The sequence below is a fragment of the Monodelphis domestica genome, chromosome 5 (genome assembly GCF_027887165.1).
Source record: "Monodelphis domestica isolate mMonDom1 chromosome 5, mMonDom1.pri, whole genome shotgun sequence".
NCBI classification, from domain to species: Eukaryota; Metazoa; Chordata; class Mammalia; order Didelphimorphia; family Didelphidae; genus Monodelphis; species Monodelphis domestica.
In genome coordinates this window covers 104,122,602-104,147,464 of record NC_077231.1, presented here as the reverse complement: position 1 = coordinate 104,147,464, position 24,863 = coordinate 104,122,602, and the positions used below count along the sequence as shown (strand labels likewise).

At 34.2% G+C, this 24,863-nt stretch overlaps 1 protein-coding gene across 7 annotated transcripts in view; it reads right to left on the bottom strand.

Annotated features, from left to right (window-relative positions):
* Positions 1-24,863, bottom strand: part of PPHLN1 (periphilin 1) — a 176,985-nt gene that overhangs the window by 72,011 nt on the left and 80,111 nt on the right. For 4 of the 7 annotated variants that reach the window (XM_007503151.3, XM_007503153.3, XM_056798996.1 and 1 more), the window contains 3 exons: positions 18,903-18,959; positions 16,032-16,114; positions 13,209-13,328 (listed from right to left, as the gene is read on the bottom strand). In XM_007503151.3, the coding sequence (XP_007503213.1) occupies positions 13,209-13,328; positions 16,032-16,114; positions 18,903-18,959 (260 nt within the window). The remainder of the gene's footprint in view (positions 1-13,208; positions 13,329-16,031; positions 16,115-18,902; positions 18,960-24,863) is intronic. The other 3 variants (XM_007503152.3, XM_007503154.3, XM_056798997.1) reach the window with 1 other exon arrangement.

Here is a 24,863-nt window from a genome sequence, read left to right as displayed (position 1 = left end):
CAATAAGAAGGGAAGTAGTAGGAGTTTGGAGCTCATTAATTCTAAGAGATTAAGGTTAAAAAAATTTTAATATAATTGGGAAATGATGAAATAAAAATAAATAAAATTATATAAAGTTTGTTTCATATAGTTGTTTCTAGAATATGATTGGCAGGACAAATTATATTAAAGAAAGAGAATTCTTAATCATTTAAACAGTGTTTTTAATGCTTCTGATTTCACTATTCATAACAAGCATATATAAAGAAAATAATGAGAAATGTGTTTTTCTTAATGGTGGGTGAGATGAAGCTTCTAGGCCAATTTATTAAAAAAATAATCTATATACTTGTGCTAGAATATTTGCAACTTATTTCAGGAGTAGCCCTTAAAGAATCTACTGTCTACACTGGGAAATAGATGAGTGGTGTAAGAAGAATCAGAACAGAAATAATGAATTGAGAATTTACAATACATAAATATAAATAATATAAATAAAGGAGAGGAAAAAAGGGCAGGCCATTTGAATTATGAATCTTTTATTTGAAAAATCTGCTATCTGAATTTGAAATTTTCCTAATTCAGGCTATATATACACAGACAGTATTTATTTACTTTTACAATTCTAAAACTTCTAAAATTTTACTTGAATTTAGGCAAAGAAGAGACAGAAACATAAGGGAAGATATCTGCATTGAAACTTGTAAACCCAGGACAGTATAGTCTCCCCAGCTATATTCCTTAGGAATTTCAGCAGCCTTACTTTTTTCGTGTGTGTGTGTGTGTGTGTGTGTGTGTGTGTGTGTGTGTGTGTGTGTGTGTGTGTGTGTGTGTGTGTAACTGTTTTTATTAGGTACTTACTAACAGGAACAAAAACTTTAATTAAACAAATACTTTAAAAAGAATATGTGCAAAACCACAAACTCCACATTGTTTAAAAATATGTAAATTATATATATGCTAATATAAAAATCCTGTGCTTTTGAGTTCCCTTTATATTTGTTTTTCTTGAATGTTTTTTCTCTTGACTTTGTAGCTATTGCATTTTTTTTTAACCTTTACCTTCTGTCTTAGAATCAATACTGTATATTGGTTTCAAGGCAGAAGAGCAGTCAGGGCTAGGCCATGGTGTTTAAGTGACTTGCCCAGGGTCACACCCAGGAAGAGTCTGAAGTCAAATTTGAACCTAGGACCTCCTGTGTCTAGGTCTGGCTCTTAATTCACTGAGCCACCCAGCTGCCTCTATTACATTTTTTAATATAATCATAATATGGATTCTTCTTCTTTTATCTTTTTATATATTTCCCTTTATTTTCTTTTTATTTCCTATATTTGTCATTTCAATAACATAATACAATCCATTTCATTCAAATATCACAATCTATTCAATTATTTCTCCCATTCATTCTATTTGTGCTATTTCTAGTTATTTTGTCATTACAAAGTTTCCATGGATATTTTTATACATACACAGTTTTTTAACCTCTCAATAATGCCCTTAAGTCTTACCTCTTGAAATGAGGTCTCTGGGTCAATGAGCATGAACAGGTTTACAGTTCTTAAGGTATAATTCCATCTTGTTTTCTAAAAATCAAATTCATAGCTGCTCTAGCAAAGTAATATCCTGTTTCTTCATGTTTCAGTCAGAATCTCAGCTAACATATTTTTACCAGGGCGATATTTTGAAAGATTGACCCTTAAGTATCAGACATAATCTGTTACCAAGACCATATTCTTTCCAAAATAAGTTTTTCCTTGGGAGCTTTTGTTCCAGTGCCATGGTCCTTCAGGGAATCAGAATTACCTCCACAGTATGATGAGTGTTAAGGTAAACTTTTTGTCAACTATTTTCTACACTCTAAGCCATTGCTACTCCACCAGAAATTGAATGGAATATGTGTATGCTCAGGCTTAGGTCTACTAGCAACCTCATGTAAATGTGTAGGGGTTCTCCAGATATCTATCATATTTAACTTAATTAAGATTCTATTCATCTCCTACTTTCTTATTTATTTTTTAATTAAATTTATCTAGTTCTGAGAAGAGAAGATTAAAGTCCACTGCTATTATTATTTTGCTATCTATTTTCATCTTTAGACTTTCTTTCAAAAATCTGGGTGCTATGACACTTGGCACATACAGTTCCAATACGGATAATGCTTCATTATCCATAATAACTCCCTCTCCCAACACTATACAGTTACCCTGATCATCCTTTCCAATTATATGCATTTTAAACCCAATTCTATCAGAGATTATGACTGCTATCCCTCCCTTCCCTGGATCAGCTGAGGCATCATATATTCTGTTCCAGCTCCTTTATATTTGACTTTCATTTGCAGTGTTTCTTGTAAACAACACATTGCCAGGTGCTGTTTTTTATTTCTTTCTCCTATCCATTTTCTTTGTAGGTGTGAATTCATTCCTTAATTCATACTTATGAATTCAAGTGAATACATATACTTAATGCGAGTTACTAGCTATGTATTTTCATTTACTCTGTTTCTTATTGTTTGTTGCCCTCTTCCTTTCCTTATGCTGTATCCCTTCTCAGATGTTCAGTTTCTTTTGACCAATACCTGTCCTATTCAAATCCCTTCCCCCAAATCCTCCCTTATCTTCTCCCCTTGCCCTCCTAGTTCCAAACTGGTTTACCTTTCCAAAGATCACTCCCTTACTACTTCCTCCATTACTTTTTATTTCTTCTTCTATCTACCTTTCTCCATGTCCCTTCTTTACTCTCCAACTGTGCCTTCCTACTCCTTAAATCCCTTATCCTCTCCTACCTTAGGCCCCTCTCTCAATATGTACTCCCCTCTAGGCATCCCTCTCTTCCCTCCTTTTTATAATCCCCTTGTTCTTTCTCTTCCCAGTCTCTCTCTTATCCCATCCCTCTTTCATCCTATTACTCTGTACATCAAGAAGATTTTTACCTTTCTATTTGTGTATGTTTCTTTTTCATCAAAGGTCTGATGAAAGTTGGATACTAGCACTCCAAGTCCTCTATTACCTCACATTCTCTGTGATAATTCCTCCTCCTTCTCAGATAGCCATTCTACCCTGCATCTTCCTGGTCTATTCCACTACCATTTTGGCTCATTCCCTTGACTGAGAGCCATCCATTCACAACTGCCCCTTCAAAATACCCACACAGATGTCATAGATGCCATTTTCTCTTAGGAGAATCAAACAATTTGATCTTTCAGGTTGCTTATGATTAGTCTTTTGTTACCTTTATATGTTTCTTATAGAACACATTTTCTTCTGAGTCCTAGGATTTGTTCAGTAATAGGTGGAAAATATTTTTCTTAAATATCTAATTTTTTCCCTTTTATAATTATGCTTATCTTTGCTGGATATGTTATTTTTTGGGTATGAGCAGTTCTTTTGAGCTGCATAATGCTATGTTCTATGTCATGCATTCTTTGAATATTGTGGTTGCTAAGTCATGTGCTAGTCTGACTGTAGTCCCACAGTATTAATTTTTTTTTCTTCTTGCTTATAGTATTGTCTCCTTAACTTGGGGGCTATAGAACTTGGCAATGATATTCCTGTACATTTTCATCTTTGGTTCTCTTCAAGGTAATGATTGGTGAATTCTTTCAATTCCTATTTTACCCTCTGTTTCTAAAATTTCTGAGCAGTTTTTCTTGATTTCTTAGGGTATGGTATCTAAATTCTTTTTATGATCATAACGTTTTAGGAGTCCAACTATTATCTCTCCTTGATCTATTTTCAAGGTGAGCTGATTTTGTGATAAGAAGCTTCATCTTCTCTCCTAATATTTATTTTTTTAAATTTTGCATTATTACTTCTTGTCTTAGGAAATAATCAGGTTCTCCTTGTCTTCCATAGCTTCAGGTAGACAGAATAGGTAGCCCATCTGTGTTCCTCAGGCCTCCAATGCCCCTCATTTGTTAGAAGTAAGACTCAAGTTCCTATCCTTTGGACTAGAGTGTTCTCTTTGTCTAATTCTAGTCATTAAAACATTATTCTCTTCATAAGGTTCTGGACTCCTTTTTCTACTTGGGTAAACCATCATAATTTTCTTGATTTTCATGCATTGATCTTATTTTTTTCCTAATTTTTCCACTACTTCTCTCATAAAAATGCCTCAAATCTCTTCCTTGACTCAGACAACGGACTTCTGGGTGGTACAGAACATCTTCATAGGCAACATTTAGCTGAGTCAGAAATTCCTGAAATTGTCTGTGGTTTAGAGCATTAGCTCTAAGGAAGTTAACACAAGATCCCACAATTTTCATAAGAGTCTCATTTCAGTGATTTACTACATAGCAGCGTTTGCTGGTGGATGAGGCTAATACATAGTTGTGGGTACAATGGATTAGCTGTTTATAGTACTAGGGTCCATAGAGGCAATGACACCAGACTCAGGATACTTTTGTTTACAAATTCCATTTTTATCTCAATTGAGCCAGTGTTCAAATCTTTAACTACTGAGAAACTATATATATATTTTTTCCCTTATGACTCACCATTTCCTTTATTTCTACACAACAGTGAACATCAACAATTATATCTTCATTGAGGAAAAAACCCAACTGATGTTGAAACAAGTTCTTCTGTCATGAAGCATTGATTCTGAAGGCTTTGGAACTTAGAGCTTTAGTTCCAGTATCTTTGGTTTTGGCATTATTTGGGTCAGTGGATTCAGTAGGTTTAGAGTCAGTAGGCTTAATAGTTTTGGAATCATTGGCCTTAGGAGTCTTAGAATCACTGAGTATCATGACCTTATAATCAGACTTGGTAGCCTTGAGGTCAGAATTGGTGACCTTGGCTTCAGATCTGGCTGCCTTGGAATTGGACTTGGTGACCTGTTGTCAGAGTTGGGGACCTTGGAGACCTTGGTATTAGATTTGGTGGCTTTGAGTGCCAATGAGAGGACTGGACATTTAGTGGACATATTGGGGCAAATATACTGGGCACTGGCTTTGTGGATCTTGGGCCTGAAGAGCTTGGCCCAGGAGGCCAAGGTCCTCAGGGCCTTGCTAGCACTGCTTGGGCACTGATGGTTTTGATGTTGTTAGCCTGTTAGTTTCTTCAGCTTCTTCTTGCTTGTATTTCTTGGCAAAGCACTTGTTTCTCAGAAACTTGGGGCCAACCTCTTTCAGAGACTCATATCTTTGTGACATAGGTTTCTTGATGACATTTCTATGCTATTTTTGTGATTGGTCGTGGGAGATATGGTTCTAAGACATAGTCCTCTTTACTCTTGTAAAAATAGACTCAAATACAGGACTTCAATCCCCAGAAGCCCTTGCTCCACTTCCCCAGAATGCCCTCTAATCTCACTGAATTCTCACCTGGGACAAGAGCAAAATTTTATTTAAAGGGTCTTCCCCATAGGTGGAGGCTCTTTTTTCTTCCCTGTTTTCCACTTGCAAGCAGACATGGCTCTTTTCATAATGTAGGTGAGGTTGTGTCTAGGCCTCTCTCTCTCTGGCCTAGACACGTGCTTTCTTATCCTGTATTTTCTTTAATCCTTAACCTTTAATAAACCTCATAAAAATATAATACTCCTTGCAGAGAGAAACTAATTTCTATCTTGCCTCAGCTTCCCCTAAGTTTTAATCTTTACAGTTTTGGCAACCACGAAGGGATAACGAAATACTCTAAATCTTCTGATTCTTTTCTGATCTTAAGTTCAGCTTTTAATAGCTAGTACCTAGAAATTTTTTTGATCCACTTTTCTCTGGCTGAGGTTTTTTACCCTTCCAAAGCTGCTGCTCGTTCTAGCCATTAGATAGCTCATAGGCTCGCTCCGGACCTGTTGCATTTGCCCCCCACCTGGCCCCTGGATGCTAAGTTCTGCCTATCTGCCTGCCTGCCTGCCTGCAGCTGCCATCTGCTTCTAACTGCCTGCACTTGTCCTTGTCTGCAGCCCCCACTCCAGGCTGCAGACCTGTTTTCAGATTTCAGCTCACCTGCCCACCCTGGGTGGGCTCCCAGCCCTGCTTGCCTGCATTCCTGTCATTCCTGGCCTCCCCAGTACTCTCTCTATCTCACCCAATCCTTGTTCAACCCAGATCCTTGGAGCAGAATGCTCAGGACTCATTTTTAACAGCTCAAAACAAACAAACGGGGGTATTGACCATGTGGGCGGAGGGGAGGGAGAAAAGACAAGAGGGAAAGAAGAAAGGTTTTTTCAAGCAGGAACTTAAAAGCAATGGCTATTTTACAAGGATGTCTTTTAATTGCATTGATCCTTTTATTGACTTGATCTGCATTCCTTTTAGATAACTTTGGGGAAAAAACTCTGCTTCACAGCGAACTGAGAACCAGGCCTAAAGACATGTGGTCCTGGGTTAAAATCTGGCCTCAGATACTTCCAGCTGTGGGGCCCTGGATGGGTCCCTTAACCCCCATTGCCTAGCCCTTACCACTCTGCCTTCAGACAATAGACATTTAAATGGATAATTTAAAAAAAAAAAAACAAAAAAAAAACCACACCCAAAGAACTTTAAAGAGACTAAAGGCTATATTTTAAGGCATTTCAGACTCCAATGATTTATAAAAATCTCTGTATCTCTATTGCATTTTCCTGATTGTTTTGTTTAAGATTAACTTTGTGATTTTAAGTTCATATATTACTGGATTCAATATTATTCTGTTACACTGAATCATTTTAATATACTGGGTTAACTACTGTTAAATTCTGTTGTTTCTCCCCTATAACTGTGCTGAACAAATATTATTGAATAAGCCCATATTAAAAAAAAACAGCCTTTCTATTTTTGCCTTTGTAAATTGTCACATAGAGGATAGATGGACTTCGTCAGAATTGGTTACAATTGCTATAACAACCTTTGGAAAATATAATGTGCTAAATATCTCACCTGATTTTAAGGGTTTTTTTAAATATGATTTTTGTAATTTTTTTTTTAACAATCTCTGGTTATTTTTGCCTGCCCCTACCACAAGGTAAGGCCCATAGCTGAAGTGAAATACAATTATAACCCCCAACCTTCCCACATTTCTAAATATGTGAATGGAAGTTGGGGCAGTTAATCTCAGGACATTTGTACCCCTAAAAAAGCCTCCAAAAAAGAAGCATCTCTCATTTATACTCTTCAGCTCACTATTTTACTTCCACCCGAATGATATATAGATTTCTTGATTATGTTCTAACCCAAGATGAGTTTTACTTTGTTTAAAAATATGTTTAAATACCAAGGTTGAAAGATTTGCTATGCTTGTAAAAAACTTGTGATGAATATCCATGGGTTCATAGGGTTTTTTAAAAATGCCATACAGCAACTTATGTGAAATATGATAGTGTGTTGTAATTAATTGGGCTATTGAGAATTTTGGGGATTTTGATAACTATATATTTGTACTATTGTTCTTTAAAAATGAAAAAATATTACCTTGTTCAATTCATTTGCCTTCTACTCACAGTGATCATGGTCAGACATGATGAGGAAATGGATCTCATTTTTGGTGAGAAAGCCTTGCATTTTATATTTTCTTAGCTGACACAGAGTATCAATGATTATAAGCTATATTTTTGAATTTTTTAAAGACTTTTATCATTATATTTTTCTTGCATGTGCAATATACTATTTTTTTTATTTTTTCTCTCCTTTTTATATTTGAAGCACATGTCACCAGCATTAAGATTTTCTTTAACTTTTTGATTTTTCAGTAATACAAGTTTAAGATACATTTGCTAATGCATGCCCAAAAAGCTTGTGACTATAAAAATGATGCCACTAATGATTTAAAAAATTATGGGACTTTGCTCAATTATTCTGTCTGATTCCAGGACAAGATATACACACAAGAGCCATTGCACAGACCCCAAAAAAAAGCCAATCCAGGATGGATTGATGCACTTCTAGGCCAATACAAAGGTCTCGAACCTAGTGTGAAGACTAGAGGTTACTGTGTTTAACATGTTGTTACGACATAGGCTTTCCTTGTGTCCACACTCACTCTGAAAATACTCACAGACAAATATCCCCGAAACCTTGGCTCATATAATCTGGTCCCCTTTTCTGCCTTTCATAGTGTGGTACCTTTCTGTAGTCCTGGCTATTGACTGGATAAATGCATCATTGCTTAGATCATTGTAATTGGGCCCTGATTCAAGGACCTGTTATAGATTTATTTTTCTTTTTACTTGGAATTTTTACACATAAGACTTTGATAGTCTATATTTTCATCCAGTATTTTCTTTTTTTTGGATTTTTCTGATATCTTTTTAATATCTCTTGCCATTTGATTCATATACCTCATACCTCAGCCAGGCACCCCTAAGTGATCCTGTGTTTTTTCAATCACCCTCTTAATGGGGGGAATGTAAAAAATATCATTATTTTAAATTGCAAAGTTAAAATTCCCTTTGAGAAGAATTTTAGGTAAAGAAAGATGCTACTTCCCTGAATCCAGAAACTGAATTTTGGAGAAGACACTGTGAAGAAGCCTCCAGACCACAAGCTGCACAAAAATTGAACTTTGGGTGTAGTTGATTGAATATTTATTTGTATGTATACTTTTATGCCAAAGGGGACTACCCCCTAACTGGCTTTTTGTCAATGCGTCCAGCAGTTATTGGTTTTGTTCTTTTTTTTCTCTTATCCTCAAATTGTTGTAATGTTTAAGTTGATTATGTTTTCATGATCCTTTTTGGGGAAACTTCTTTCCCCAATAATGATCAAACGGAGGTATGTAAAAATAGACTCGAATACAGGACTTCAATCCCCAGAAGCCCTTGCTCCACTTCCCCAGAATGCCCTCTAATCTCACTGAATTCTCACCTGGGACAAGAGCAAACTTTTATTTAAAGGGTCTTCCCCGTAGGCGGGAGCTCTTTTTTCTTCCCTGTTTCCCGCTTGCAAGGAGATGTGGCTCTTTTCATAATGTAGGTGGGTTGTGTCTAGGCCTCTCTCTGGCCTAGACACGTGCTTTCTTATCCTGTATTTTCTTTAATCCTTAACCTTTAATAAACCTCATAAAAATATAATACTCCTTGCAGAGAGAAATTAATTTCTATCTTGCCTCAGCTTCCCCTAAATTTTAATCTTTACACTCTACCACCTGCACTAATAAGGTACTCCACAAAGTAGAAGAGGCCAAGAACAAGGGAGAAAAAGGGAAAACTATATTCCCCAAGGTGCATCTGGAATTATTACATTTCCAATCCTACATATTAAAATATAATATAATAAGAGAGATTGTACTTAGGATTTTAATAAAATAGAAAACTCCCAGGTAAGGAAGCAAGACCACTAAAGGATCAAGGGACTTACGTAGAGGCCATCTTGACTTCAAGATTAACTCCCTCCACTATTTGTTGTCTTTTATTATAAATAAACCATAAGAAATATTTAATCAAATAAGCCTCAGTTTTAACAAAATAAATATTTTTTTAACAAAATAATAAGAGAGGACAAATATTTAAGTTGAAAATCAAACAGTTAATGAAGCAGAAAAGGGCTTTTAAAAAGGTTAACTTTTTAAAAAAATAAATGACCTTTACATTTCATTTTAGAATTCATATTAAGTATTAGTTCTAAGGCAGAAGGGCAATGAGGGCCAGGCAATTGGGTTTAAGGGACTTGCCCAGAGTCACATAGCTAGGAAGTGTCAGAGTCCAGATTTGAACCTAGAACCTCCCATTTCTAGGCCTGGCTTTCTATCCAGTGAGCCGCCCAATTGCCCCAAAGTTAATGTTTAAAATGCTCACTAAAATAAAGCTAAAATTTTCTCTTCTTCTTCTTGTACTCCACACACATTTCTCTGAACTTTATCACCTCACTGACCCAAAGAATGACAGAATTTAAAAACTGGACAGGACTTCAGTAGTCATCTAGTCCAACACAATCTAAATAAGAACCTTCTCTATAATGTTCTTCTCTATATAGTACTATAAAGTACTAAAGAGGCAGCCAGATAGCACAGTGGATGGAGCACCAGCCCTGGAGTCAAGAGGACCTCGGTTTAAATCTGACCTCTAACACTTCTTTGCTATGTGACTATGGTAAATAAGTCACTTAACACTAACTGCTTAGCCCTTATTGCTCCTGGCTTAGAATTGATACTAAAATAAAAGTTAAGGATTTAAAAAAGGAGAAAGACAGAAGTTTTGCTTTTAAATCTCAAATTAAGAACATGTTAAGAAGAATATACTAGACTAGAATGTAGTCCACTTCAGGATAGCTCTAATTTTTGTTTACGTTTGCTTCTTTGAAATTTTCATTCCATTACTCTCAGTTCTGCCTTCTGAGGCAAGATAAAACAATCTAATGCCTTTTCTACATGAGGCCTTTACAGTACTCAAAGACAGGTATAATGTCCTCTAAAGTCTTTTCTTCAGATAAAGTCCTCATTATCAGGCTCCAAATTCATGCCACCCCCATCCCACTTTCATTTCTATTTTCCTTGGCTTTCCTCATCAGTCTCAATCAATCATTCTTAGTTTTAGTGGCCTGACACAACTCTTCTGTTACTTGACCTTATTATATATATATATATATATATATCTTTTTAAAATCAAAGTTTGTCAACTAATTCCTTATGATTCCACTTCAATCTCTTTTGTTGACATCCCCTTTTTCCTCCCCATCAGAACTGCTTCCTTATCTTTTGAATTTCATTCTTTACAGTTGATGTGTATAGATTTTTGATCTACAAAACTCTTGTTACCTGTCCTTCCACTGATCCCTTTGAATCTACTCTCCCTAAGTCTAGGGTATATACTGGCCCTTGTACAACTTTCTTTTGTATACCAAAAATTTTAAAGAAAGATATTGCTTCCTTCAAGGTCTCTATCATTCCATTCCAGTAAACAGTTTATCTCTTTTGGAGAAAATATGATTCAAAATAGAAATATCACTTCTTTGTTCTTCTGCCTTTTTTTTAAACAAATTATAATTCAGGTAAGGCAATAAATTAATCGCCATGCATTTGGTAGACAGCTCTAAGAGGTGTCTAAAGAGGTAGTATAACATGCCTCTAAGTCAGTATTATGATCTGTTCCTAAACTCCTCTGTCTATGCTATCAGTTAAGACACTCTGATAACAGTACCCAAATGATATTCTCAAAAAGAAGTGGGTTATGAGGCTATGTCTACAGAGTAGTAATTAGAATGCTTTAAAAGTTCTAAATCTCTTAAGAAATGCTAGTGATATCGAGTAGGAGGCAAATGTTAATAGGAACAATCTTGTTACCTCATTCTTTACAAAAACACATTCAGCAGGACAGCTAGGTGGCTCAGTGGATAGAGCCAGGTCTGGAAATCAGAAGTTTTGAGTTCAAATCTAATCTTAGACACTTCCAAGCTGTGTGACTCTGGGTCAATCTCTTAACCTCAAATGCCTAGCTCTTACCATTCTTCTGCCTTGGAACCAATACTTATTATTGATTCTAAAGCAAAAGATATGGGTTTAAAAAAAAAACCCACTTAGCACCTTATTTTCAACTGGAAAAAGTAAACATATTCAAGTTAGATTGAATTAGATACATGTGCCAGATGTAGTGAGTTGTTTATTTTTTTTCAAAAGTTCAGTCTACCAGATAATTTTCCATTTTTAAAACCAATGTCACATTTTGGAGGATATATTCCTGTTATGACTAAAAGTATACTAACACCTCCACAATTGGTTATATAATCAATATTACTCCTACCATTGATAGCTAAAAATGTTTACTGACAATTATCTTAAAGTTCACCCCAAAAAAAACCTCTTTAAACTAAAATTCCCTGATTATACTACCCCAGGACATCTAAAGATTCTGGGAAACTAGCAGGAATGTCTAACTTGCTAGCTTTGAGATCTTAATTGTAAAGCATGAATTAAAAGACTATTATACTATAATAGTAAGAAAACCTTGACTAACATACAAATGATTCAGAATTATAATTCTTTTTAAAAAATGTTTTTAAAAAACATTTTAAAATAAATCATATTTGGTTGACTAATTTGCCATGTATCCATCAATTACTTGGGAAAAGATTTTCAGAAGAGACATAACATTGTATAAATACATGGATGCAAATAGAAGTAATTTTGCTATGCCTTAAAATGACCATTTAAGATACCCAAGAAGCCAAATAATTCTTTCAAAAATATAAATGACTTTTTGAAATAATGAGATTATATCTTTGTTAAATACTTCATCTTCTTTGAAATTGCTTATTATACCTCTTTATCTGACTGGGCTATCAAAATGTTTCAAATGGAACAACATCATGAAATTAAAATAAGAGTTGTTTATACAGTATTGTTACATATTTTATAAACTGAACTACTGTCATTTGGTTTTTATATATTTTCAATTTTTTCACTATATAACCATTTTATATATTTCTCTTGATTTTCATAACCAATAATTCGTAAAAATCACAGGTAACAAAATTTTGTTTATTAAGTTATTTGTAATATTTAAATAGTCTAGTAATATGCTAGTTTGGAGGAAATATGAAAAAAGGAAACCACAGCTTAGAAATGTGGCATAGATTATGAAGGTCTAAAACTTGGCTCTTACTTGGAGATATTTTGCTAATTCACTGTCAAATCACAAGCCTTTCCATGTTTCATCACTGAAATAATCAACAAATACCTCCATGTGCCAGGCACAGTGATTAGTGCTGGAGACACAATTACAAAGAATGAAATAATCCCTACCTAGAAGAAACTCATGATAACATATGCATTTCTTTAAAGGTCCACTGAAAGTATCAACATGAGTTTTGATCAACTAATTTTTTTTCTTCTTCTAAGAATTGAACCTATTTTAGTACAACTTATTTTGATAGTGAAAGGCAGTGTAGCATGGGCAATAATGTTTAGCCAGAACCATGAGTCCAAGATCTGCCTCTATGATATTCTAACTTATCACATCCAAAACATTTAACTTCTTACTGTCCCAGGAAAATGTAAGACTGTATATTGCAGACGAACTGTTCTGAAATTAGAGGGAGTTCCTTCACTTAAAGTTATCTACATCGATGAAATCAAAGGTCCAAATTATAAGAAAAACCTTTTACCTCATTTTTCAAAACATTTATATGACTTAGTAAGAAGAGAACAAATATGCACATATACAAATATAGATATATAGATATATATATACAGGCTACTAAAACCCATGTAGTCATCAATCTATTAAAAAATACCTTCTATTCCAATAAATAGTAAGTATTAAGACTATAAACTATCTCTTTTAATTATGGAGAAAGTAGAAGGAAAAGAGTGATTCTTACATCATAATCAGAAATTTCTGGTAAGTTATTCTCATCAGTCTTCTCTAATTTTTCTGCAGCCCACTTGTTTGCAGCCTCAGCAAGCTCTTTTTCAGTTAGCCTGCTAGGTTTATCCAAGACCTAATAAAAAAAATCTGTTAAAATTCTAAAAGACTTTTTAATGTTGAAATGTTAAAAAGGTATGCCCCCCCTTAAAGCAGAATCAGGTTATGAAATGAAATGATATTATGTACTGTAAAGGCATGAATCGTGCTGGAGTTCTATATCCAATATCCAAATGCTGACTCCAGTTGGGCAAACTACTTTGCAACTTCCTTTTTGCTTCCTCATTAATAAAATGAATTTTGATGATTAAAACTATTCATGTCATATGACTTTTGTTAGGAAATCATTCTGTCAACCACAAAACACTACACAAATATGATGACAATGATGATAAATTTCTACATTTAAGTATCCTGCATCTAAAAATTAATTGACACATAATAAATTAGAAATTTTTTAATAGGTTGCTAGTTCCTTTTAAAAAAGTCTGCAGTAAGGACAAAGGGTCTTTTATCAATAGATGAATGGTCAAAGGATACAAATAAGTAGAATTGTTCTAAAAATTACCCAAATTATCAAGTGGAGATGGAATATCCCAAAATATTATGAATATTCTTCAGTGGCCTGAGAAGTAACCTGATTTAAATACCATTGAAAATTTATAGACTTCAATCAAAACTAGACCTGGAAAAATGTACTTGTAGGTTTAATACCCAATAGAAACATGGTTCCATGATTAAAAATCATAACTTCTATTGTATGTCAAGAAACTTATTTTACTTTTCTCCAATTACCTTGTACATTATAGTATACCTGCTTGTGAATTCTAGTTTTTTACCCTGAACCATGTTTTTTAAAATCACAGTCAATAAAGACAATAAAGTCATTGAGTATTGAAGTATATGTCAATTTAACTTTGAAGGGCTTTTTGAGTTCTTCATAGATGTTTTTCTACCCCCTCTCTCTACCATCTCACTCTACCACAGATGCTGAGACATAATTTGCAATTATACTCATTGCCTTTTTGCAAATATTTATGAAAACTTCAAAAGAATATGACTAAATGTTCCATGAAATGATGCTTCTCAGTAGCCTTTGAATGTGATTAAAACCATCTCAGCCAATTCCTTTTTTTGTGTGTTTCCATGATCCCTATCAAAGTTATGCTTCCATATAGGTACAACTTTTTTTTCCCTCTTGGATTCATGTAGAGTAAAAATTTCAAGGTTGTTATGATTGTGTGCCTTTAATTCTATATCTACTCATCAGTCTCTAGTAATTTAACATTTATATATAAAGTCTAAAACCCTTGTGATTTTTAGCATCTCATGCCATCCTTTTGTATTTCTCTTCCCACAGTTATTTCAAAAGAAAAGTACAAAGAACTAGGGGTCATTATGCATTTTTCTTTACTTCATCAGTTGCTAAGACCAAGAAATTCATCATCAAGTATTCAGCTTGATGGATATAAGGCTCTCCAAACCTGGCTAGGCTGGTTATTAGAAAGCAGTTCATTATCAGGATCACATCTTAAAACATGATAGAATCTGTGGAAGTTTTGAGTTCTAAAGCAAGACTGCAGGGTCATCAACATGTCATAACTGGGGATTAGAGTAGTACTTTGGTAAAACAGTTGAAATTATAAAGCACAAATGTATAAGCTGGTTGATATGACATAACCAAATGTACATCCCATTGTTGTTAACTAGATGAGTCCTTTTTTAAAAAGGGGAGAAATTGTGGCACAATCAAACGTAATGGACTTTTCTACTAGTAGCAATGCAATGATCCAGGGCAATTCTAAGGGACTTATGAGAAAGAACGCTATTGACATTCAGAGGAAGAACTGTGGCAGCAGAAACACAGAGGGAAAACAACTGTGTGATTACATGGGTTGATGGGAATATGATTGGGGATGCTGACTTTAAGTTCACTCTATTGCAGATATTAATAAGATGGAAATAGGTTCTGGACAAATTCTGGACAAATACATGAAAAGCACAATGGAATGGCTTGCCAGTTCCAGAAGGGATACGGAAGGTGGGGAGGAAGAGAACAGGAATCATACGATGGGAAAATATTCTAAATTAAATAGTTTGATAAAATAGAATAAAATAAGGGAAAGAAGGGGTGATAGTCTATTTCTGGAAGCAGCTAGGTGGTACAGGGAATACAGAACTGGGCCCAGGGTCAGGAACATCTACGATCAATTCCAGTCTCAAATCCTTACTAGCTGCAAGTCTCTGGGCAAGACACCTAACCTCTGTTTGCCTAAGTTTCCTCATTTATAAAATGAAGATAATAATAGCATCTTAACTCCTAGGACTATTGGGAGGATCATATGAGATAATAATTGTAAAGTGCTTAGCATAGTGTCTGGCACATAAAGTGTTAAAAATGTTAGATATAATTGTTATTATTACTATTTTTATTATTCTAACAAAATATTTTTAGTTTTATGTAAGAGAAGTTATCTACTTTATCTTTCTGAATTACATCTATTGCTTGTTGCTTAATTCAATCCCTATATTCATAAATATGAAAAGTGCATCTTATACTTTCAAAGAAAGCTCCTTGGAAACACTAAATTTCAAACTACACTAATAAAATTTATATGTCTAAAATTTTTAAGACAAATTACACCCCTAACTACACTAGTAAATAAGGATGAAAAGACATAATAGAAAGGAGATCAGGGATTGCAAATGGCAAGACCTTAATTGATTTTGGTAAATTTATATCAATTGATTTTTTTTAATTAAAAGAATCAAAACAAACCTTTGATGAGGGAGCTGCTGTGGAACTGGAGGGAGAAGTATCTCTTGATGTTTTCAAAGACTGGGCAGAAGGTCTCTCTTTACCTTTAAGAGGGAAAAAAAATTAAGAATTAGTAGAAACATACTTTTAAAATACCTTAAGTTGCCATTTTAAAAACTAATTTTTTTCACCCTTTTTCACATCATTTTCTATCAAAATGATTTTTCACATACGAATCTCAAGTTTCACAGGTAAAAGCAATAAATAGTTCAGGTCATTGTTTTTACAGTTTATTAAGGTACTAATCAAGCTAACAATATCTAGATAGTTGACCTTGCCAAGCACAGGGTAGTATGAAAAAATTTGAGGAAATTAGAAGTCCAAGGTTAGTTAGTGCTGTCATTTCCATTGTCTTATTATCCATCAGATAGGCATAAGAGTCCTCAAGGAAGAAACAGAAGCATAAGAGTTGCATTAGCATAGATGAGTCACATACCAAGCTGCCTTCTTTTAAAATAGGCATTGATTATATAACACCAAAGTTACCTTAGGCAATTATTTTAGTGACCACCACTAACTACTAGTTAAGCATCAGTATTGCTGAAAAAGATAGATAATGGTATAATTTAGCAATGGTATCTTTGGATCTCAAATATTTACATAATAAAGCAGAATGCAAACTAGCAAAACACAATTCAAAACAATTTAATTGTGTTTGTTGGAGCCAGGAGTCTTAATTTTAGTAGTTACTTACAAGCACAAAATGTGTAATGTTACTTGAATAGTTCAGCAAAACACATTTTAAAAATAAATAAAATTAGATAGTAGGTTGTAAACAACAAAATGTTTTTAAATAAATGCAACCTGTAAATTGAATGATAAACTTGAGTATTTAGTTATAAAACCTCTTACTAAATTCATGCTAAATTTAAAAGAATGAATGTATATTAAGTGCTTAAATTACTATATAAAATTCAACTATTATAATTATCATTACACTGTGTTTTGTAGGAAAAATAAATTCCTTGGTGTAATTTTCAGTGCAAAAATCAAAATGAACCAAAACAATTCTTTGGCTAATGAAGAAAAGAAAGGATTAAATCATGATAGGCATGGTAGTAGTGGATAAGACAAACTCAGACAAAGCCAAGTAAATGAAAAGTCCCAATAACAGATTATTTTCCCAGAAATCACACAATAGCTAAAGCGGAAGACAGTAAGCAATAAGTCAAAGAAGGGAAAGCATATGACACCATGGATCAGAAAGAAGTTAAAGATCCAGAACAATCAGTAGAACAAAGCTTGGGACATTTAAGAGGTAGGGATCATTCAGAAGCTGAAAGTCAACATAAGATAGTACTAAAGATAGCAGTAAGAAACAGATATATGAGGACCTTGACACTGAGGCAAAATCTACTTTAGAAAAGAAACTTCTAATACCATCTCTGATGGAAGAGAAATGGGGAATGAATAAGTAGCTTCAAAGAACAAAATCAACCCTGAACGTAAAGGTACAAAAGGCTATTATGATGTCCCCAATATTGGCAATGATGTGCTCTCCTCTATTTTAGCCAATCTAACAACCTCTCTCTAGAATGTCCAATTTTAATAATACAATAATTAATAAGAGGCACAAATAGAGTACCTATCTATTTGTGGCTCTACCCTGAGTTTTGAATAAAACAAACTGAACAAGTACAGTTCTTGCTCTTTAGGAACTTAAAAATAGATGAGAAATAACAATGTAAATAGACGTAATTAACATACAGGCAACTACTAATAATTTAAACCTTCACCCCTCCTCCAAACACTCAATTTAAGTTTTATGAAGTGATTTTATATTCTAAATTTAATAAATCTCTTGATAGGGGGTTTGGGGTCGGGAGGAGTAAGTGAAAAGATCTGATGGAAATGAAAGCTAAAGCTCAATCTCTAGTAGGTAAGTGAAACAGATTTTACACAGAATAATTGTTCCACTGACAGCTGCACTCTTAACACATCAGACTTGCTTGTTTAAAGAGAGCAGTGGACCTCTTTGGATATGGCAGAATATGAACCCTAATTTTATTCTCAAGGATTGTGATGAAGCTTTATACCAGTTAATCAAGTTAATTTATTTAAATAAGTTTAAAGCTACTTTCATTTGCTCTCATTTTATGACAAATGTAAATTTGTTCTGATCCTGATCTATATAAAGTATAAAACTTGTTCCTAAAATGGCCAGTATGACCTATAATTCTTGTTTTTCAGGGTATAATTAGGTACTATTTTTTTAAAGTGATTTTACTGCAGTGCATATCTGGGGATATAAGGTAGTCCAACAAGGAACACTGAGCAAAAATTATTCATCTTTGGGGAGGAAGCTGTAGAAATACCAAAAATAGTGGGGAATGTATAAGTAGGAAAAGAAGGGATGAAATCCTCTGCCCAACTAATATTCATTTCTATCTGCTCATGATTCTTCTTAAATAACTATTAATGTATACTTCAACCTATCCACCTCTCCAAGAACAAGTAGAGAAAAGACTGGAAACAGAGTAGATTTAAGTGGATTTCTTCTCCAGCCCCTGATCTCCACACCACCCCTCCCCCAATCAATTATACCAACTAGGTAGGCAAGACAGACAGACAGACAGATAGGCCATGTGACTTAATTGCTATAGGAGCACCTACTGAGGAAATCAAATCATCATAAATCAAAGATTTGCTCTCTATCCACTCTGCATGTTCTTTCTTTCTCTGTCTCTGTCTCTCTCTATCACACCCACGCACACACATGCACACACACAGCCGCGCATGATCTTTTCATTGTTCAGCCCTTCCCTCCTCCCCACAACTACTAGCATGTCCCTCCCATGCCAATCCCAAATGAGAATTCAGCTCAACACTCACCTCTTCCTGGCTCTCCTTCATTTTGCTGTTTGTAGCAGGCACCAGCTCGCACGGACTCTGGAGAAAGGTGGGCAGGTAGGAGTTAACACCAGCACCTCTCTGTGCCCCCAGAAAAGGCAAAGAAGCCCAAAACAAGCAGCAAAGATCAAAGTAGCAAGAACTTCTTTACAGTACATATATGTGCAGGTAGCTCTGCCCTCATACCCCACCAAACACTCAATGTTGAACTGATTATAATCTGTAACCAACTGTGTACATGAGGAAATGCTTTAGTCCAAAACCAGCAACAAACTAGTATTCAATATAATGCACAATGACGCATTGTGGTGGCGGCAAAAATGAGGATAACTATAGCCAGGTAAAAACCATATCTATCCTAAAAGGGTAGAGAAAAGATAATTAATAAGGAATAGAAAAAGATAAAGCACTTTCTTGCGATCAAGGACTATGTCTTAAGCTATATTTGTAAACCTTACAGTACTTGGCATAAGTTAACAAAGCAGGCCTTTAATAAATGTACGGTGAATGGAAAATGAATGAATACTTTTAAGTACCACATATGTTGTCTAGGGGATATTTCTACCTACTTATCCCACTGATACCTCACACATAACTAATTAAATTTGGCACTAAATCTGAGCCTCTTTCCACATCCCTATTTCTGGTAATACTCCCAATGCATCCATTATATTCACAATTTATCTACAGAAACAAAATCTTGGAATTGTGATTCTGCCTTCTTTTTTCAACTCCATCTAAATCAGTTGATTCTGCCATTTCTACCTTTAAAATCTCTCTCAAAACTATACCTTCCTATCCATTCACATTGCCATCCTTAGTTCATGCTTAGCTTAGACTAGCCTCTCTGACTTGGTGACCTTTTCTCCAATCCATCTCCTTTCTAAACTATCCTACACAAAGATGCTCAAATAATTTTCCCGATTCTTTTGTTCCTTACTGAAAAAAAATAAATTATTAATTCCTTAGTTATTTATTCAAAATCATCCACATTCTGACTTCAATATACGTTTCCTTCTCTGTTTCACACCGCTCTCCTTCACACAGTCTAAATTCAATTTTTTAAAGTGCATCTTCTGTGTGAGGTACCATGCTGGCCCTGAGGATAAAAATATAGAAGTGAGTAAATATTCCCTGACCTCAAGGAGCCTGCATCCTACTAAAGGGATATAAGAAATTCACAGATTAAATAAATCATTAATACATATTGAAAAATAAGACTGGAGAATGGGGGATGGTTCACATTAACAGCTGAAGAAAAAGAGATTTGTTTAAAACAAGCCTTGGGAAAAAAAAATAAAAATAAAACAAGCCTTGGAAAAAATCTGGTATTCTAAATAGTAAAACTGATCTTATCTGTACTTTGCTGTTTGCATGCCATTCCCTCTATTAGGCTGTCAACTCTTTTGAAGAAGATCGGTTTTGCTTTTCTTTTTATCCCTAACACTGAGTACAGTTAAAGATCTTAAAGGCACTTAATAAGTGTTTACTGACTTCACTTGTTGAAGAGCATGCCACTAAGTTTCCAATTGATTGATACTTCAAAAAGAACTGCTATAAATACTTTTTGCATATATGGGATCATTTCTTTTTCCTTTGATTTCTTTGGGGTATAAGACTAGTAGTGCTATTATTAGCTCAAAGGGCATGCATAACTTAGTATCTTTTGGTGCATAGCTGCAAGAATGGCTAGACCAATTCACTTCACCAACAGCTCAGTAGTTAAGTCAACAAGCAATATTTATTAAGCTGAATAAAAGCTAAATATGTGGGGATCCAAAAAAGGCAACAAATGCCCCTATAATCAACAAAGTGCATACATTCATTTGGGGCAGACAACATACAGGTAATTTCAAGAGGAAGAACCTTCCAGGCAATGGAGGCAGCCAATAAAAAGGCATGGTATAAGGAGTATCACGTGTGAGCAAGATTAATAAGGCTAGTGTTACATCAGTGTACCCATTTTCCCACAGGCCCTCTGTTTTCCTTTTCTGTTAACTTTTCCCACCCAACTAGGTATAAGCTTAAACCTCAGAGTTGCTTTAATTTGTATTTCATTTTACTTTTAATATGGCTATAGCTAACTTTGATTTCCTCCCTTCAAAACAGGGAAACAGAGAAAGAGAAAGTAAGAATGAGGATATATGATGGATGAAAATAAGAATGGCGTATTAAGATCAAGTGGGTTGGCCTTGGCAAGGAGAAGAGCTGTCTTTTACCAACTATATCATATTTACATCTTCATTTTCTGTGATATTTTTGTCCAAACTCGCCCACAGACAAGTTACAGAGAATGTATGCAGTTGCCAGAGACCTTCCATGAGGTCTTTTTTATATTCCATGAGTAGCACTCAAAATGTCTATATTTCCTTTGTTGATGTAATCTGTCATAGTTCTTTTCCCATCATACATGACCTTGATAATATTGTCATTTTCTAAAGCTGCAATGTATACTCCTTTAAGATTCCGTGGGTGGCATACCATGACATGCAACCATCACACTTCATTTGAAAAATATTGAGACTAAAAAAAGAAGACTGTTTCAGAGCTGTTTCAGGTCACTAAAAGTATTACGTATTTTCCTAAAAGCAATCTGACCCACTCTCCTTACATAGAGTTTATCAAATTTCTGGATTGTCCATTTAACATATCATAAATAAGCATTTTCATCCACTTGAGTTCTATTATTTGCATATGAGGTATCTATAGTGATCATAGATTTAGAGGTAGAAAGGACCTTAAAAGGCCATCTAATCAAACATATTCATTTTAAAAGAAAGAGACCCAAGATCAGAGACTGATCCAAGACTAAGAGAGGTAATGAGAGGTAGGATTTTAATCAGATCCTCAGATTCCACAATATCTATTGTGTCAACTGAAAATCGGCTAAGGTGGTTTCTAGATTCTTTTGATTTTCCTCATTATAATAAATGACTAATATTTAATATCAGTTATTTCCTCATTAAATAAATATTTAATATATTTATTAGCATTAATATTTAATGTTAACATTAAATAATGTTCAATATTCTTCAGAAATAATGAGTCTGCTGAAGCTTACTCTATTATCTATTTCCAATTGTTTAGCATGATCAGCTTGTTTTAATTAAGTCAAAATGGAGTTGTCTCAACTGGATACTATATTTTCTCATTTTAATATTTATTCTAAAATGTATATAATATTTATTCTAAAATGTATATAAATAGTTGAAAGTACATAAATGATTCAGAATGAATTCTCATTGATAACCATATTTTTTCTCTGTTAAAATATAATCGATTTCATTTCTAAATGTTATTGTCACAATCAGCATAACATGACTCTCTTCCAAAAGACATATGTATATTCAGGAAATATATTCAAAAGGCTTTCCTATAGTTTTTAAGCCTTTAGTTCCTCTTGTTCATTATTCCTAAATTTGTTTTCCAAGATTTTTTTATTGTAAATGATACTAATATTTGGACTTAAATCATAGGTTATTAAATTATATGTTAATTTAACTTCTCTACTTCTCCCTCTGCAACTTATCAAACAAATTAAAAACTTACAAAAGGAACATTATAGGTTATTAATCATCTTATTTCACAAATGAAGAAAATGAGACTGAGAAAGGCTAATTAACTTGCCCAGAATCACACATCTAAGAAAATGAGATGGAATTCAGTCTGGTCTACTTAATTCCAAGGACAGCATTCAACTATATTGCTATGTTTGCCATAATTCAGAATAGTAGTATTCAACAGATACAACAATGGATCAATTAAATCAGAGTAAAGAAATCAATTGTAAAGTAACAATATGATGTCTAATGATTGGTCAGTGGAAAAGATCTTATTTATAGTACTAGACATTTATGTTTATGAATGGTCTCAAAACTGTGATTTTTAGCAACACTGCCCAATCTACCATGATTCCTGTGGAACCTTCCCCCCCCTCCCCGAATCATGGTTTTCAGGAATTCAATGATTCTTAAATTTTCACTGTTCAACCTTCTTTAATTCAGTTTTTTCTGAGATAAATTCTATTTTTTGATATTTTTGTTCTAATATTTCTTAATAATAATGATAGTTCTTAAAAATAATGATAGTTCTTAACAATAATGATGATGATAGTTAACATTTATGTGTTATATATATATAGCTGTCAAATGCTTTATAGCATTTGAAGCACTTTATATATATTACTTCATTTCAACTTTACAACAATTGTATGAAGTCCATTTTACTGAGAAGGCAACTGAGGTTAAAACAGGTTAAGTAACTTAACCACACTAAGTAAGTGTATGAGGCAAGATTTGAAATGAGCACTTCCTTGATTCCAAGTCCCAAACTCAATATCCACTGTATCATCTAGATACTGTATCATTTCTGCTTTGCCAATTCTAGTTTTCAGTCTAATGCTTGGGTAAGGTTTACCACTTTTTCTTCTAAGCTACTTATTCAAATTCTTTCCACTGGAGTTTTATTTTCTTTTTTTCTAGCTTTATTTCTTCTATGTCATCTTTATGGAAAAATAATTTCCTTCCCTTGATTCTCTGGTTCTTTGGCAGGGATTTTTCAATTTGCAAAATTAAGTGTTTTCTTTGTTTTATTCATGTGTCTTTTGTTTTGTGCCAGGGCCAGGATCCATGCCTTGCAGAATTGTTGAGTAGGGTGATCAGCCCTGCTGATCTCATCCTGATTCTCCTGGAATTTTTTTGCTAACCTCTACCTTCTGGGGTTCGGTTACCCTGGAGTTTCAGTGCCCTGATTTTCAGAACCCTATCTGGAATCTCAGAACAGAGGTAGGGACTTCAGCACTCTTATTTCCAGGCTATCTTGAAAACACTATGCTGGTTGACACTATATTAGTTCTTGCTCATTGCTGTTCCCTGGACTACAGAAGATTCTACTGGGGGGCTTTGTGCTGATCCTGTGGCATTCTCTGGAGCATCCTCTATTCTTGCTGCTTTTGAAACAGACTCTTTCAGGGTACCCATCCCAATTTAAGTCATACTTGTACTAGGTTGGCAAGTATCCTCCATTTTATGAGGATTCAAAGAAGTCTGTGCCCTTTTCTATTGACTGTGGCTTTCTGGGTGACCTTTTGTGAAGGATTAGGGTGAAAGAAGTCATTTATAAAGGTCTCTCATTGAATATCTTAATCATTATTTTGTCTGGTACAAGCTTCAAGACTTTGCTGGAATAAGAACTAGATGGTCTATGTCTATTTCAATTCAGATAGCCATCTTGGCAGAAAGTCCCGAAAATTATTTTGGGATTTTATTTCATAAACTGCTATGGCCAAACAACAAATCACCAAATGGCTAACCAATTAGCAATGAATCTCTCCATATTTGCTAGCTTGGTTCTTTGAGAGCAGATAGTACATGACCAAGTTTATAATCAAAGCCTTTTTTCAAGAATCTTTCAGAACTCATAACCAAAGGAAATGGTTGTCAATAACTACAGATAACTATGTAACAATGAGGCATCAGAGTAGTACATTGTGGATATAAAAAAGAAAATAAGTGAAGGAAGGAGAAACAATGAATATAAGTATTTATATCAGGCAGTAAAATGTTGAGCAAAAAGAAAACTCTAATTATAAGATAGAGAATACCTGATGACTTTTTGGTATGACAAAAAAAAAAGTTTCTTAAAGTCCACAGTATATAAAAAGCTTTGTGGATTTTAGTTTCTTAGTTTGTAAAATAAGAGATTTGAATTAGATGGCCTAAGTTCCATTCTGACTACATATATGTGAGTAGGAGAATATAAAACAAATTGTATCTTAAGGTGTTAAAATAATGTCCTTAAAACATGAAATCCTCTGGTCTTATCTGATGACTAGTATAGAAACTTTTTAAGACTTTTAAGATTACAATATTAGACCAGGGGAAAAAAAACAAGATATCACACAACTCAAAATATCTATAGCAGCACTTCCTGATCTATGTAAAG